This window comes from Orcinus orca, chromosome 11 (assembly GCF_937001465.1).
Source record: "Orcinus orca chromosome 11, mOrcOrc1.1, whole genome shotgun sequence".
In the NCBI taxonomy this organism is placed as follows: Eukaryota; Metazoa; Chordata; class Mammalia; order Artiodactyla; family Delphinidae; genus Orcinus; species Orcinus orca.
The window spans coordinates 2,100,173-2,114,444 of record NC_064569.1 but is presented as its reverse complement, the minus strand read 5'-3'; the positions used below and the strand labels follow the sequence as shown (position 1 = coordinate 2,114,444).

General features: G+C 47.9%; 1 protein-coding gene across 3 annotated transcripts in view; it reads left to right on the top strand.

Moving 5' to 3' along the window:
* ADIPOR2 (adiponectin receptor 2) overlaps positions 1–12,966 on the top strand; it is a 52,076-nt gene extending 39,110 nt beyond the window's left edge. For all 3 annotated transcript variants that reach the window (XM_004278984.4, XM_033404187.2, XM_033404188.2), the window contains 5 exons: positions 995–1,166; positions 4,171–4,357; positions 4,529–4,716; positions 7,615–7,808; positions 10,251–12,966. In XM_004278984.4, coding sequence (XP_004279032.1) covers positions 995–1,166; positions 4,171–4,357; positions 4,529–4,716; positions 7,615–7,808; positions 10,251–10,379 — 870 coding nt within the window. In that variant the 3' untranslated portion in view covers positions 10,380–12,966. The remainder of the gene's footprint in view (positions 1–994; positions 1,167–4,170; positions 4,358–4,528; positions 4,717–7,614; positions 7,809–10,250) is intronic.
* Positions 12,967–14,272: the final 1,306 nt, after the last annotated feature.

Below are 14,272 nucleotides of genomic sequence, written 5' to 3'. Positions count from 1 at the left end.
AGCAATTTTGTGGTGTGAGCTCGCTGGGCTGAGAGACATGATTAGGAGCAGAGTGAAGACACACACTTTTTCGGAGGGGCTTCCACACTCCTGATCCCTTTCCTTTAGAGTCTGATGGGGGCCTGACGGCGAGGAAAGGGGGGACCTGGAAGGCAGGAGGGCTGAGCCCCTTTGCCGGCTCCGCAGCGTTGGTCATCAGCTCTCAGGTGGCAGCCTGCGGGGACAGGCAGGACTGCGCATCACCTTTGGCGGGGATGCTGGGGTTTGCTGCCTCATTTATGAAGTGCTTTGGGTCATTTCCTGTGATCCTCACAGCTTCCTCACCAAGTGATCGAAGCACTCGTGTCCTTGTTTTATAAATGCAGACACTGAGGCTTGAGGATTTTGTCATTAATTAAAGCTCATTCAACTGGTTAATGGCAGAGATCCAAGGTTTTCTGACACCTGTGCTCTTCTCCACTTGCCGTATTTGCTGTGATGGGAAGAGAAAGAGTAAGGGAGAGGGAGAGACTTTAGCAGAAGGTACATAAGTGTGATTCTAGGTTCTTCTTTCACCAACAGGGATAGTAAGTATAAAAATGGTCTTATTTAACACGACAGGGATTTTTCAGAGGTAAAGTCTGTGGTGGAGGATGAAGGAGGGGTGGGGCGTCTGTATGGGTGGGACTTCAGCCCCCTCACTCTACCTTTAGCCAGATTGAAACAGAGCTTGAAAGCACTCTTTTTGGGTATTTTCTATAACTTCATTTCATTTGCTCTTCCCTTTTCCTAAGAAAAGTCCTGTCCCCGCCCCCCCCATCCCCTGTCTTTAAAAAATGTTTTTCCTCAGTCAAGTTTTTAAAACCTCAGAATATAGGACATTATACCTTTGAATGTTATTTGTCTTTCTAAAGATAAGGTATTTTTTCTCATTATCAGCCAGTGTGGTAAGAGATAGCTGTCAGTATTGCTCAGTAGACATTAAACTCCGACGTATTTGCTAATGTTCTTCCAGGTCTGGGAAGGTCGGTGGCGAGTGATCCCTCATGATGTGCTACCCGACTGGCTCAAGGATAACGACTTCCTCTTGCATGGACACCGGCCCCCGATGCCTTCTTTCCGGGCCTGTTTTAAGAGCATTTTCAGAATACACACTGAGACAGGCAACATCTGGACACATCTCTTAGGTATGTAACAGCAGTGATACAATGTGATCATTCTGTTTCTCCCCCCACCAGTGTAATTGAGGGTAAGGACGGAACTTAAAAAATGTATTTTGGATTTGCCGTTTTTGTTTTCTGGATTTCTAATGATGAAGTTTCTCAGTGGTTGTCTCTGTGGTAGTCCTCGATGACATGATGGTTTTATTATAGCTAGGTTGTATTTCTCTCTACTAGATTTTTAGACATGTCCTTAAACCAGGCAAAGGAAAAGGCACTGTACAGAATGGGTTATAACGTTTTAATGAGCGTGGAGAGGAAGGTAATATTTAATAGAAGTAAGCTGACTTTTGGAAGTCATTACTTAGAATATTCACAGTTCAGTTTCAGTTTGTCTTGAAGCAGAATGTGATCTGTGATATTTCTTTCCATCATGATTGCACATTAAAGAAAGAATGCAGTGGAGGAGAGAACAGTCTTTTCAACAAATGATGTTGGGAAAAACTGAGTAACTATTATGCAAAAGAATGAAGTTGGACTTCTTATTCACACCATATAGAAAAATTAAGATGGATCAAAGACCTAAACATAAGAGCTAAAACTATGAACCCATTAGGAGAGATCATAGATGTAAATCTTTGTGACCTTGGATTAAGTGACAGTTTCTTAGAATTGACACCTAAAGCATAAGCAACCAAAGAAAAAATAAATTGGACTTGATCGAAATTAAAAACTTGGGACTTTGCTCGTAGTCCAGTGGTTAAGAATCCGCCTTCCAACGCAGGGGACACAGGTTCAATCCCTGGTCGGGGAACTAAAATCCCACATGCTGTGGGGCAACTAAGCCCGCATGCTGCAACTACTGAGCCCACACGCCACAACTAGAGGGAAGCCCGCATGCTGTAACTAAGACCTGACGCAGCCAAATAAATAAAATACTAAAAAAAATTTTAAACTTCTGGGACTTCCCTGGCGGTACAGTGGTTAAGACTCCACAGTTCCAATGCAGGGGCCATGGGTTCGATCCCTGGTCAGGGAACTAAGATCCCACATGCTGTGCAGCGTGACCAAAAAATTAAAAAAATAAAAACTTCTGTATGTCAAAGGACATTATCAAGAAAGTAAAAAGGTAACCCACAGAATGGGGGAGAATATTTGCAAATCACATATCTGGTAAGGGTCTAGTGAAGAATTCTTACAAATAAACAATAAAAAGACAACTCAGCTTTTAAAATGGGGAAAGCATCGGAATAGACGTACAAGTGGCCAGTGAACACACGAAAGGTGCTCAGCATCCTGGGTCGTTTGAGGGAGGCGCAGTGAGCTGCTGCCTCACAGTCACTAGAATGGCTGCTCTCACGAACATGGAAAATAACGAGTCCTTGCCAGGATGTGGAAAGGCTAGAACTCACGTGCATTGCTGGTGGAAGGTAAAATGGGGCAGCCCACAGAAAATACTTTGGCAGTTCCTCAGAAAGTTAAACAGAGTTACTGGCAATTTTAATTCTAGGTATATATCTAAGAGAATTGAAAACATGTTCACACAAAAATGTGTACATGAATGTTCTTAGCATTATTCATAATAATGCTGAAAGTGGAAACAGCCCATGTATCAGCTGATGGGTGAATAAAATGCGGTATAATCCACATAATGGCCATAGAAGGGGTGGACTGCTGATAATGTGCTACAGCACGGGTGGGCCTTGAAAACATGCGAAGTGGAAGGAGCTGGGCACAAAGGCCAAGTATGGTGTGATCCATGTACATGAAATACCCAGGATGGGGAAATCCATAGAGACAGAAAGTAAGTTAGTGGTCGCCTAGGGTTGTCTAGTGGGGAATGGGAGATGGCTGAACAGGTATAGGACTTCTTTTTGGGGTAATGAAAACGTTCTAGAATTAAATGGTGGTGATGATCACACAACCTTGTGAATATACTGAATAGTCTGGCCTGACCCGATTTGATGTGCATTTCTTACCCCGCATTTGATTTCCTCTGTGACTGCAAGTTCCAGACTGCTAGTGCAGTGAAAGCAGAATAGACAGTCAGGTTTGTTGCTGACTTCTGCTCGAGGGTGAATGCTTTATTAAATGGATCGAACAGAAGCACTTAGTCAATGTTTAACTTCTTAATTTCTGTGCCAGTCTTGTGTTAAGTGGCCTTTCCCTAGGCAATAAGAACATGGTATCTCACTGTGAAGAACAGTTTAAAAACTGGTTATGAAATGGCCCAAATGGGCATTTCACTGTCCTTAACTCCCCAATCTGTTGGGCCAACGGGTGAGGACCAGAGAAGCATGAGGTTCCTAGACAGCTATTGGTGGAGAAAAGCTGTATTTCCTAGCAGAGTTTGGAGGTATCAGCATTCACTGCACAGGAAAATGCAGAACGGGCCTTCGAAACCTGGGCTACAGCATAAATGCCAAAAACTTTATAAATGAAATTTCACATGGGATCTAGAGGTAGAAGTGGGTTTTTCTACTTTTTTAGTTTAATCTTTTTTTTTTTAAAACATCTTTATTGGTGTATAATTGCTTTACAATGGTGTGTTAGTTTCCGCTTTATAACACAGTGAATCAGCTATACGTATACATATATCCCCATATCTCTTCCCTCTTGCATCTGCGTCCCACCCTCCCTATCCCACCCCTGTAGGTGGTCACAAAGCACCGAGCTGATCTCCCTGTGCTATGCGGCTGCTTCCCACTAGCTAGCTGTTTTACATTTGGTAGTATAAGTCCCTGCCACTCTCTTCTAGTTTTTTGAGAAGTAGCAGGCAATGTCTATTTTCTTTTTTGGATTAGTAGTAAGTTATTCTGTATACTGAGTTTGTGAAACTGAGGAGCATATGATACCAACAGTATTTGGAGTAGACCAACATTTTGGATAAGGTTCAGTTATTTGGAAAAATTAGGAAAGTTCTCATGGAACTTTCGATTTGGATGTCAGGATTGAAAACATAATCAGTATATAACACTTCAGTGTATCTTCAAAAGGATAATCCTTTCTCTCTTCCCGTACTCTTTCCTAGGTTGCGTATTCTTCCTGTGCCTGGGGATCTTTTATATGTTTCGTCCAAACATCTCCTTTGTGGCCCCCGTGCAAGAGAAGGTGGTCTTTGGATTATTCTTCTTGGGGGCCATTCTCTGCCTTTCTTTTTCGTGGCTCTTCCACACAGTCTACTGCCACTCAGAAGGGGTCTCCCGTGTCTTCTCTAAGTAAGTATCTGCAAAGTCCATATTTGATCAGTGATGTAGAGTCCATGGGCTAGGGGAGAACTTCCAGCAGAGGTGGCAGAACCCTTGATACCACCCGCTGGGAACTTTGATCGGAACCTGTAGCAGGCAGTACTTTTTGACATTAAATGGATTTTCTTTTTTCTGTCCTAGGCTGGATTACTCTGGCATTGCTCTTCTGATTATGGGAAGCTTCGTCCCTTGGCTTTATTACTCTTTCTACTGTAACCCGCAGCCATGCTTCATCTACTTGATTGTCATCTGTGTGCTGGGCATCGCAGCCATCATCGTCTCCCAGTGGGACATGTTCGCTACCCCGCAGTACCGGGGGGTGAGAGCAGGTAAGAGCTCGCCGAGGGTCCACGCTGGACCCGCGTCTATTTGCCGGGCTTCGTTAAAGGGTCACCGTTGCCCAAGCATTACGTGAGGTACTTGTGGTGCAAAGATGGAGAAATCACAGTTCCTGTTCTCGAGGGCCTCGTAATGTAGTAGGGGTGTCAGAGTGGAGGGGTGCTGAGCTATTGCAGTTGACGTATTTGGGGCAATACCGTGTACATGAGTTTAGGCCCATACACTGTCCTTATGGCTGTGGCTCCGTAACCTTTGTAAAATAATGATTCGTCTTTCTCAGCTCAAGGTGTACTTTTTATAGTGATTAGTTCTTTTTTTTGTTGTCATTTTTGTTTTGTTATGTATTTTCATTTTAATTAAAAAAATTTTTTTTTCCTATGTATTTTCATTTTAAAATGTGTAAAAAAAAAGTCTTCACTCCCAACTGATTGTGTTCTAAACCACATATCTTTTCTGATGTAGAGATAAAGAGGCTTTTTGTATTTAGGATAATGCCTGTTTAGTTGGAGATCAGTGGAAAGCCAAAAGCCCCTTCCTGTGTGAGTACTTCCTGTGTGAGGGCCTAGACTGGTGACTGACCCCTCGGAGCCAGGGCTGTGTCTTCAATTTTCTGCCCACCCAGTGTCAAACCCAGTACCTCCTGAGAATGAACAGGAAGTATTAGAAGGAATACTTTTCCTTTCAACCTTTTTGTTTTAAACCATTTTGTATCAAAGTCTAAGCCACAGTTTATCTGCAGTTACCTAGAAGGTTAGAAGTTAGAATTAACTTCGTGTTAATGAGCACTGTTGTAACTCTGTCCTCTTCCCTTTTGAGGATTTCTTTGAGCACGTGAGCAGTGGTCAGGGTTGGCTGCAAGTGTTACTGAACCAGACCTGGGTCTGCTTGCCGTGCCAGTCTGCTGACACCGGCTTGTGGTGGAGGACAGTGCAGCATTTATATTGTAAGGCGCCAGACGAGGAGTCTGGGGCAGCTAGTGCTCAGAAAACTTGAACTCCCTGATGGTTTGGGGGGAACAGTTTTTATAGGCAAAATTTGGGGGAGGTCTGCATGGTGTGTGAACTCCCTCTGGTTGATTGATGGGGGGGTAACCGGGTGGTGTTCCAGAAACCTCAGTCGTTGGCCTTCTGGTTGCAGCCAGTCTGGGGTCCCCGCGCTTGTGCTCAGCCTGAAGTCACCATCCTCCACCGGGTGGGCCCCAGTTCCTATAGAAGAGCTCTGAGACATGCATCAGATTGGATCCCTTGAGGAGGAACCGGACCGTGTGCCCCTTTCCTGCACTGTTGTTCTTGACTGTTCCGCCTTTGCTTCTGCATTCCCTCACTCCTCTAATTAGTAACTGTTGGAATCTGCCCTTGGAACTCAGGAAAGGTCTAGGAGGCTGAAACCTTTTTCCTGCAAATAAGAAATGGGGGACACGGAAGGGCTTTTGTGCCTGGGAGGGCCCCACCAGGTCCTGCTGGGTTTCAGTCCCCCCCTTTCCTGTGATATGCCTCTATCTTGGGGGGAACAGGTATTGGACAAGAAGACAACGTTTTGAATAGAGAGGCTGATCGTGAACTCACAGAGAACTTGGTTTCCCCAGCGGTGCTCAGCTGTGGTGTTCAGCCTGGAGCACGAGAGATGGGAACGCTCCGGCTGAGTGGAGCTGCGTGGCCTGCGGTCTGTGCACATCAGAGGGACCACGTTCCTGAGCCTTTGGCTTTGGGAATGATGGGCACGACCATGAGCAGCCTCCGCTTAGCACGTGGAGGAGAAGCGCAGTGAAGAGATAGGAGCACGATGCTTTCGGGGGGGTGGGGTAGGAAATAGTGAGTCAGCACTGCCCTTGCTCTGCCCTCGGGGATGCCCGTGTCATCTACGAGTGTGCACTCGGCATTGGTGCACAGGTATTGGTGCACATCGGTGGGCGCTTGCTTGTAACATCCAAAGCAAATAATAGGCACCTTGTTGTTGAGAAAGCTTATTACCAGATGGTGGTTTGTTTGGCAAAGGTCGTTCTTACCTGTGTGTCAGAACGTGGGAGCAGCTCCTGGCTGCTGAGGGACGTCCCTGTGGTGCTTTGTTGACCCACACCCTTCACAGTGGTTTTAGATCCGCGTTACCTTTAACCTTTTTTGGATCGTGACATTTTCTGTTACAACCCTAAACATGTCTTATTTTATATATATACATATATATATAATAATAATAAAACTTGCACAAAATGGCACTTAACCCTCCACTTGACACAGTCTGATTTTTTTTTACATTTTTTATTTTAGTCTAGTTCATTAAAAAAAAAAGGCTCATCCAGACTCAGTTTGTCTCATAACCCAGGTCATATCCAGAAGTTTGAAAAGCACTGCTGTAGAGGGTTTTGAGGGCAGTCGGCCGTGGTGGAGCCTTGCTGACACACTATCTGACCAGTGCTCTGGGGCCCTCTCCCTTCCTCATCCCCACCTCCGTCCTTTCCACCCTACTCTCCCCCCAGGAATGTCTGGTGCCTCAAAGGGAAGATGAAGTGTGTAAAACTGCTCTGTACTGTGTCTTTAAAGTATCTGTGTCTTTAAAGAAGCAGCCTTTGGGGGTGCTTTGAGCAAACCCCTAGAGCTGTCTGTTTCTAAAACACTCAGCAGCGTAATTCCAGACCCCTTGAATACTGCTGACTTGTTAAGCTAAGCCTTTCTCAGCAGGAGGTTCTTTGCATTTGTAAATAGATCTCCTTTTTAGAACTTAGATGTGCTGTCTTGCGTGTCAGAATCACAGAGTTTGAAGAACCTTCATTTTCCTTTTGACCAAAAAGCTGATGTTGTTGCATCCTGCTGTGAAGTATTCAGTTTACAGAATCACTGGTACCGTGCCAAAGTTCTCCTTCCTCGTTTTCACTGTGTTCTTACGATTCCCAGGAGTGTTCTTGGGCCTTGGCCTGAGTGGCGTCATTCCCACCTTGCATTATGTCATCTCGGAGGGCTTCCTGAAGGCCGCCACCATAGGGCAGATCGGCTGGTTGATGCTGATGGCCAGCCTGTATATCACGGGAGCAGCCCTGTACGCTGCCCGCATCCCCGAGCGCTTCTTTCCCGGCAAGTGTGACATCTGGGTGAGTATGGTCAGGGGTGGTCAGTGTCTATCCGTCCATCTGCTAGTGGGTTATTGGCAGACGGGGAAGTGGAATAATTGAGGAAGGTTCAGACTCAGAATCCAGATATGTGTATCCTAGCCCTCAGTCTCCCTCATGATTTGTCTCTCTCTGGACAGTAAGTACAGTACTGACTAGTGTTTATTGGTAACTGACATGCGGTGGTGCCTGGCACAGAGCTGAGGGAGCACTTTACAGGGACGGCCTCGTCAGATACACTGGCCCCGTAAAGTGTAACAGCTGCTATCAGTGCCTTCACTCGACAGCTTGGGAAATGAGGGTTCGGGAGATTAGGTAACTCCTTATCCAGCACCTCTGCCTATTAGATGGCAGGAGTGGAATTTCAGTCTGTGCTCCTGTGCCCTATACTGTGTGGCATGGCAGGTCTTCTAGTCCCTCTTCGTCTGGTTTCCTCGTGTATGAGATGAGGGTGACAGACCAGGTTTTTACCAAGGTCCTTTTTGATACCAAAATTCAGTGATTTGTAATGAGGGACTGATACACGTGTTTGGCTGGAAGAGGAGGTAGGATAACTAGATGTGGTTAATGGTAAGAAAGGAGGAGAGAAGGGGCAGAAAATACAAGGGGCCAATAGACAGACACTCTTGTAACTGAAGGTGGCCTGAGGCATGTCAACAGTGCGGTGCTGCCTGAGGTGGGATCTGACCTTCCGGGATTCTGCTCCTCAGGCAGCTACTGATGATCACAAACTGAGCTGGTCCTCTGTCTCTTCAAAGCTTACTATTCATATAAAAGAAAATGCTAACTTAGGTCATCTTTGGAACTTCAAATGATCAAATTTATCTTTCTGAGATTGCCTCATCATGGTTTTGACACTGATATGGAGAAATTTTCACACCCCTCCCCGCCTTTTTGGAAAATGCATCCCCTTTGGTTTCCTGGGAAGTATTTCTTCGGAAGTGGCTTGTGGATCCGTCTAGTTGACACTTCTGAAATCAATGTCTTTCCCTTGATAATTAGTTTTGCCATTTTTCATGTTGAGACTATAATGAGAGAATAGTGTAAGTTTTGAAGTGATACTTGGTACACTGAGCAATAACCCCCTTTGATATGAACTAGCATTCAACAGAACGAGTTAATCAGAACCATCACATGCTTGTAGACCAGCCTCTGACTTGAGAAGGAAGTAGAAGGCCCTGCTTTCCTAGTCCTTTTAAAATAATAATAATAATAATAAATAAATACATTTATTTATTTATTTTTGGCTGCGTTGGGTCTTTGTTGCTGCGCGCGGGCTTTCTCTAGTTGCGGCGAGCGGGGGCTACTCTTCATTGCAGTGCACGGGCTTCTCATTACAGTGGCTTCTCTTGTTGCAGAGCACGGGCTCTAGGTGCATGGGCTCAGTAGTTGTGGCGCATGGGCTTAGTTCCTCCGCGGCATGTGGGATCTTCCCGGACCAGGGCTCGAACCTGTGTCCCCTGCATTGGCAGGTAGATTCTTAACCACTGCGCCACCAGTGAAGTTCCTTTCCTAGTCTTTTTTAAAAAATAAATTTATTTATTTTATTTATTTTTGGCTGTGTTGGGTCTTCGTTGCCGTGCGCAGGCTTTGTCTAGTTGCAGCGAGCGGGGAGGCTGCTCTGCGTTGCAGTGCGTGGGCTTCTCATTGCGGTGGCTTCCCTTGTTGTGGAGCACAGGCTCTAGGCGTGCGGGCTTTAGTAGTTGCGGCACACGGGCTTCAGTAGTTGTGGCGCACGGGCTTCAGTAGTTGTGGCGCGTGGGCTTCAGTAGTTGTGGCGTGTGGGCTTCAGTAGTTGTGGCGTGTGGGCTTAGTTGCTCCGCGGCATGTGGGATCTTCCCGGACCAGGACTCAAACCCGTGTCCCCTGCATTGGCAGGTGGATTCTTAACCACTGCGCCAGCAGGGAAGTCCCCCTCTACTAGTCTTTTGATGTTGTATCTTCATGTAATTCTGGCGTCTTAGATCTGAAGGAAACTCTAGCCAGCAGGTATTTTGACCCTCTACCCCATCCTGGAAGTCCCTTTGTTTCCTAGGAGAGCAGCATATAAATGATGTCCTAGTCCATGACAGCAGTGAGGGAAACACCCCTGTGTCTGACCGTCGCCCGCTGCTCGGCATCACGGGGTCCTCAGGGCTTTGTGGCCTGTTGGCAGCACCTGCCCCGAGTCCGCCAAGTCCCCAGTGTCAGGCACGCATGTGTTCATGTCTCGAGCTTAGGGCTGCAGCTTGATTTCTGTGGGGACAGCTGGCCTTCAACTCAGCAGAATGTGATATGCCTGCTGCATGCTCCGAGGTCTGTGGATGCCTGGAATCTGAGCTGTGGCATCCACTCCCGCCCCCTGCTCAGCGTAGATGATCTTCAGGACCTTCTGCCAACGTTTAACAATGTGTCTCTCTCCCCCCACACCCCGCCCTGCTCCAGTTCCACTCCCATCAGCTCTTCCACATCTTCGTGGTGGCCGGCGCTTTCGTTCACTTCCACGGTGTCTCGAACCTCCAGGAGTTCCGCTTCATGATCGGCGGAGGCTGCAGTGAAGAAGATGCACTGTGATACCTGCCGGTGCCCGGGGACTGTGACCCTTAACCAGGGCCTGCGGTGCCTGCAGGCCCCCCTCACTGGCCGGTGACGCCAGTACCGGAGGAGCCCCAAACCCTGGCAGCCTCGTGGGCTTTGTGATGCCCCAGGGCTCCAGGTGGTCTGCGACTGGGAAGAGAAAACAAAAATAAATCCCACCTCAGAGGTGGAGAAGAGGAGAGACGACCCAAACCCTGCCTTGTTCTTGGGTCTGCTGAGTGAGGGCACTGTGAGACCCGGGCAAGCTGGCTTCTGATCCATGTCCTGCTTCTTCGTAGATGTTGGGACAGTTTAGCTGGAGGCTCATTCTTCTCCCTCCTCTCTCCTGAAAACAGTAACGCAAACCAGTTTCGGTGAACATTTATATCCTATAAGGGGGGGGTGTGCTTTTGGGAGAACAAAGAAATTAATGTAAATAAGATTTCTAACTTACTGTTTAAATAAAAATTTATATAAATGTTTAAAACATAGGGGTAGGGGAGGGAGGGACGATTTTTGTATAGAATGAAACATGCAAGTACCACACACTGTTTCAATTTTGCACAAGCGACGGCAGGATGATCAGGTGACAGCCCCAGAATGTATAATGCCTTGTGCACCAGGGTGCCTTCTGAAGGCTGGCATACCTTGGGCCCTGGTGGGGCAGAGCCTACGGCCCAGCCCGGCAGTCGCATGGCCGCTCTCGCACCTGAGAGCCCTCGGGAGCCCCGAGGTGGACGGGAGCAGCGTGCGTTTTCTCAGTGGAAACAGCGCGTGAAAGGCTAACGGGATGTGTTAGATCAAGGCTCTAGTGACTGTGTCATTAGAGAGAGCCGCCTACTTGGGAAGGTCACTTAGGCTGGCAGAGGGGCGGTGGGGGGGTGGCACTGTTGGCACAGGGGCCCATCGCAGCCCTTCCTGGCGTCCTCTTCAACTTGGTGGCGACTCGGCTGGCTGCCAGGGGTGGGGCGGGGGTGAGAGTGTTCCGTGTCCTTGCTGTGGAGCTCTGGACCACCCTGTACGTTTTCCTCCATGAAACTACCCTTCCTCCCCCCGGGAATAAAAATCGACCTTTCCTGGCATCATAGTTCCTGGCATGGAGCCAGCCACAGAGGGATTCCAGGTGCCCCTGACACATTTACGTGGGTGAGAGAGCGTTTGCCTGTGGTGCTGTTCTGGTGACCCTGGGTGGCAGGTGCATCACCTCTCCACAAACAGGAAAGCCAGCGGCATGCCCCTAAAGCAGAGCCCACTGCCCCGCCAGTGCCTGAGTGGCCAGCACCCCAGGACCCCACTTTTCAGGGCTAGTGTGGTGGCAAGTCTTACAAGGAAATGCTATGTTATTGCCATGGGGTCTGGCCAGATCCTGGAAGCTGTTAAGTCTTTGAAGAGCTGCTCGAAGTGAAAAAGGCTGCTCATGTCCCAGAGGTGCCCTGTTAGGGTGTCAGAAGGCGGTAGGGGAGGGTCTGGCTCACGGAATCCTGACCTGGGCTCATGGGAGGGCCATCAGAATAACCCTTGAGTCCAGTTTCTTACTCTCAGCCAGGATTTCAGGCGGTTAAACTACATCCTCGGGGTGGCGGGGACTAGCAGTGAACGTCGAGTCCCCGAGTGTGGGGGTCGGCAGCCTCCAGGGGGTGTTTGGGGGAATGGGAAGGGTCTCCTATTTATTCAGTATGGGGTTTTTCCTTGGTTATACTTTCTCGCCCCTTCCAATCTCCAGCAAAAGCTGGGAGCCAGGAAGAAAGAATCCATTGAAGAACTTGCGAAGAACTTACGAGAGTTTTGATTCTGAGTGAGGTCACTGCCCTGGGTGCCGGGTGGGCTCAGCGAAAGACTCAGTGGGTGAGCTGGTGCCGTGCCGGCAGAAGGATGAGCGGTGTCACTCCCATGGGGAAGCCCAGCCCAGCAGGACGGGCCCACCTGGGAGGAAGCACACTTCGCTTCATGAAGCAGCAGCACATATCAGAAGCCACACTTGCTCTTCGGTCACGCACCTCGGGGGACAGGGCGTGTGTCTGCACAGCCCTGTGACGCCACCAACAGAAGCGGCAGTCCAGGGCCCGGTCGCCCCACACTGCAAAGGAGGAGCGGAATCTGGCTCAACATAGCACAAACCCTTAGGAAAATGAAGCTAACACCACTCAAGACGTCCTCCAGTAGCAGCCGCTGCTCGCTCTGGGGAGCGTGGCGGCGTGTACGCCCATCCACGGGTGTGTCTGCAGCTCCTACCCCGCCGTTCGCGCACGTCTCAGCTCGCTGAGAACTCTCACAGGTTGGTGCCTGGATGCCTTACTCTCAGCAGGCAGAGGCTTGCTTGCTCTGTGCAGATTTTAATTTTCTTTTTGGGTCCTAGGCTGGTTAGGACCGCTAACAGCTTCATCCTTTCACCATTAAATAGTGGCCTTTTCGGTATTTTCCCCCTTACCGTTTATAAGTTGCTGAAGCCACAAAGCACAATTTTGGGGATCGTAGAGGGTTGGGATTCCAGAAAGGCATTTATGTGATGGTTCCATTCACCATGGGATTTCCCTACTTGCTGTATTGCTCACCTTCTAATAAAAAGAACCAAATGGAATATGAACTTTGTTGTTGTTGTTTTTACTGCCTCAACTTTCCTTTCCATAGCTTTTGGTACTTCTTACTTGAAGCCTGAACTTAGTCACTGAAGCTTAAATTTTTGGAAATGTCCCAGTCTGAGTGCTGAAGACCATTCTGAAAAAGCTCTCCGTGGACTAACTTTTCAACAAGTTAAGATCTTGTGGAATTATTAATAGAATCCTTTGGCCACTAGGGGTAGTTTCTATACTGAATAGAGTATCTGAGGACATTTAGGGGGTGTGTGTACTCAGTTGGGCTACCAGTTGTTTGAAAGTTACATTGTATACTGTTACTTCCACATATAACGTTGAGGGTTTGCGCGAGTTGAAAATTCTCGCAATTTTAGATAGCCTTGTAATTTGTGTATTTTGCGTTTCCATTGAATTTTCTTAATGTGTTATAAGGCTGGCAGGATAGTAATGAGTTAGTAAAGATGGTGCAGTTTAAAAAACAAAGTGCTTACGCCCAACTCAGATTTTCCCAGCCTTCATGCTTTCATCATAACTGGGGGTACCAGGTGTAGAATGGAGGGGAGAGCTAGCTCTAAGGGGCAGTTCTTAATTTATTGTTAAAGTTACAAAAGTACTCCCTAAGGAGTGCCTCATGCAGAGGGATCTGTTAAAGGCCTCAATGCCTCATCCCACTGAATGCAGCACCCACCGAACACGTCTGTGGTGTTTCACTCTTGTTCTGTAGGTGAGGAGGCTACAAGGGGCAGGTCTGACGCCCATGCCAGCCTTCTTTACACGAAGAACACTGGATTAAAGGGTCTCGTGTATATTGACCCGAAGGTTGGGCGTTTGTTAGCCCTTCCATGTAATTTGAGAAAAGAGAGGAGATCCCAACCCTTTTGCCTTAGGTAAATTTAGTATTTTCAGGGGGATTTCCAGTATTTGGATGAATTCTCACTTTAAGTGTAGAAATAACTTGAGGGTTTTTGCGTAGGTCACCCGGGAATGGGAACTGGTGGCGTCCTCTTCTTGGTGACATTCCTCGAGGCCTACAGACACCCCCTGGTTTTCCCTAGTCCTTTGCTGAGCTGGAAGGCTTTCTCAGCCATGTCCGTGGCCTTGGAAAGGAAGTGGATAGGGATGTGTTTGAATCTGGGCCGACGGTTGCTAGGGCTCTGCGGCCTGGAGACGGCTCCAGGTGCCGTTGCTTCCGAATCACCCCAGGAATAATCCCTGGTCTCCAGAGGGGTCTGCTCAGCACGGAGCACTGACCCCAGTCCCTGTGTCCCGCTGGAGGGATTTTCCCACCTTCAGCTGCCTGCCTTGGGGCAAACAAGT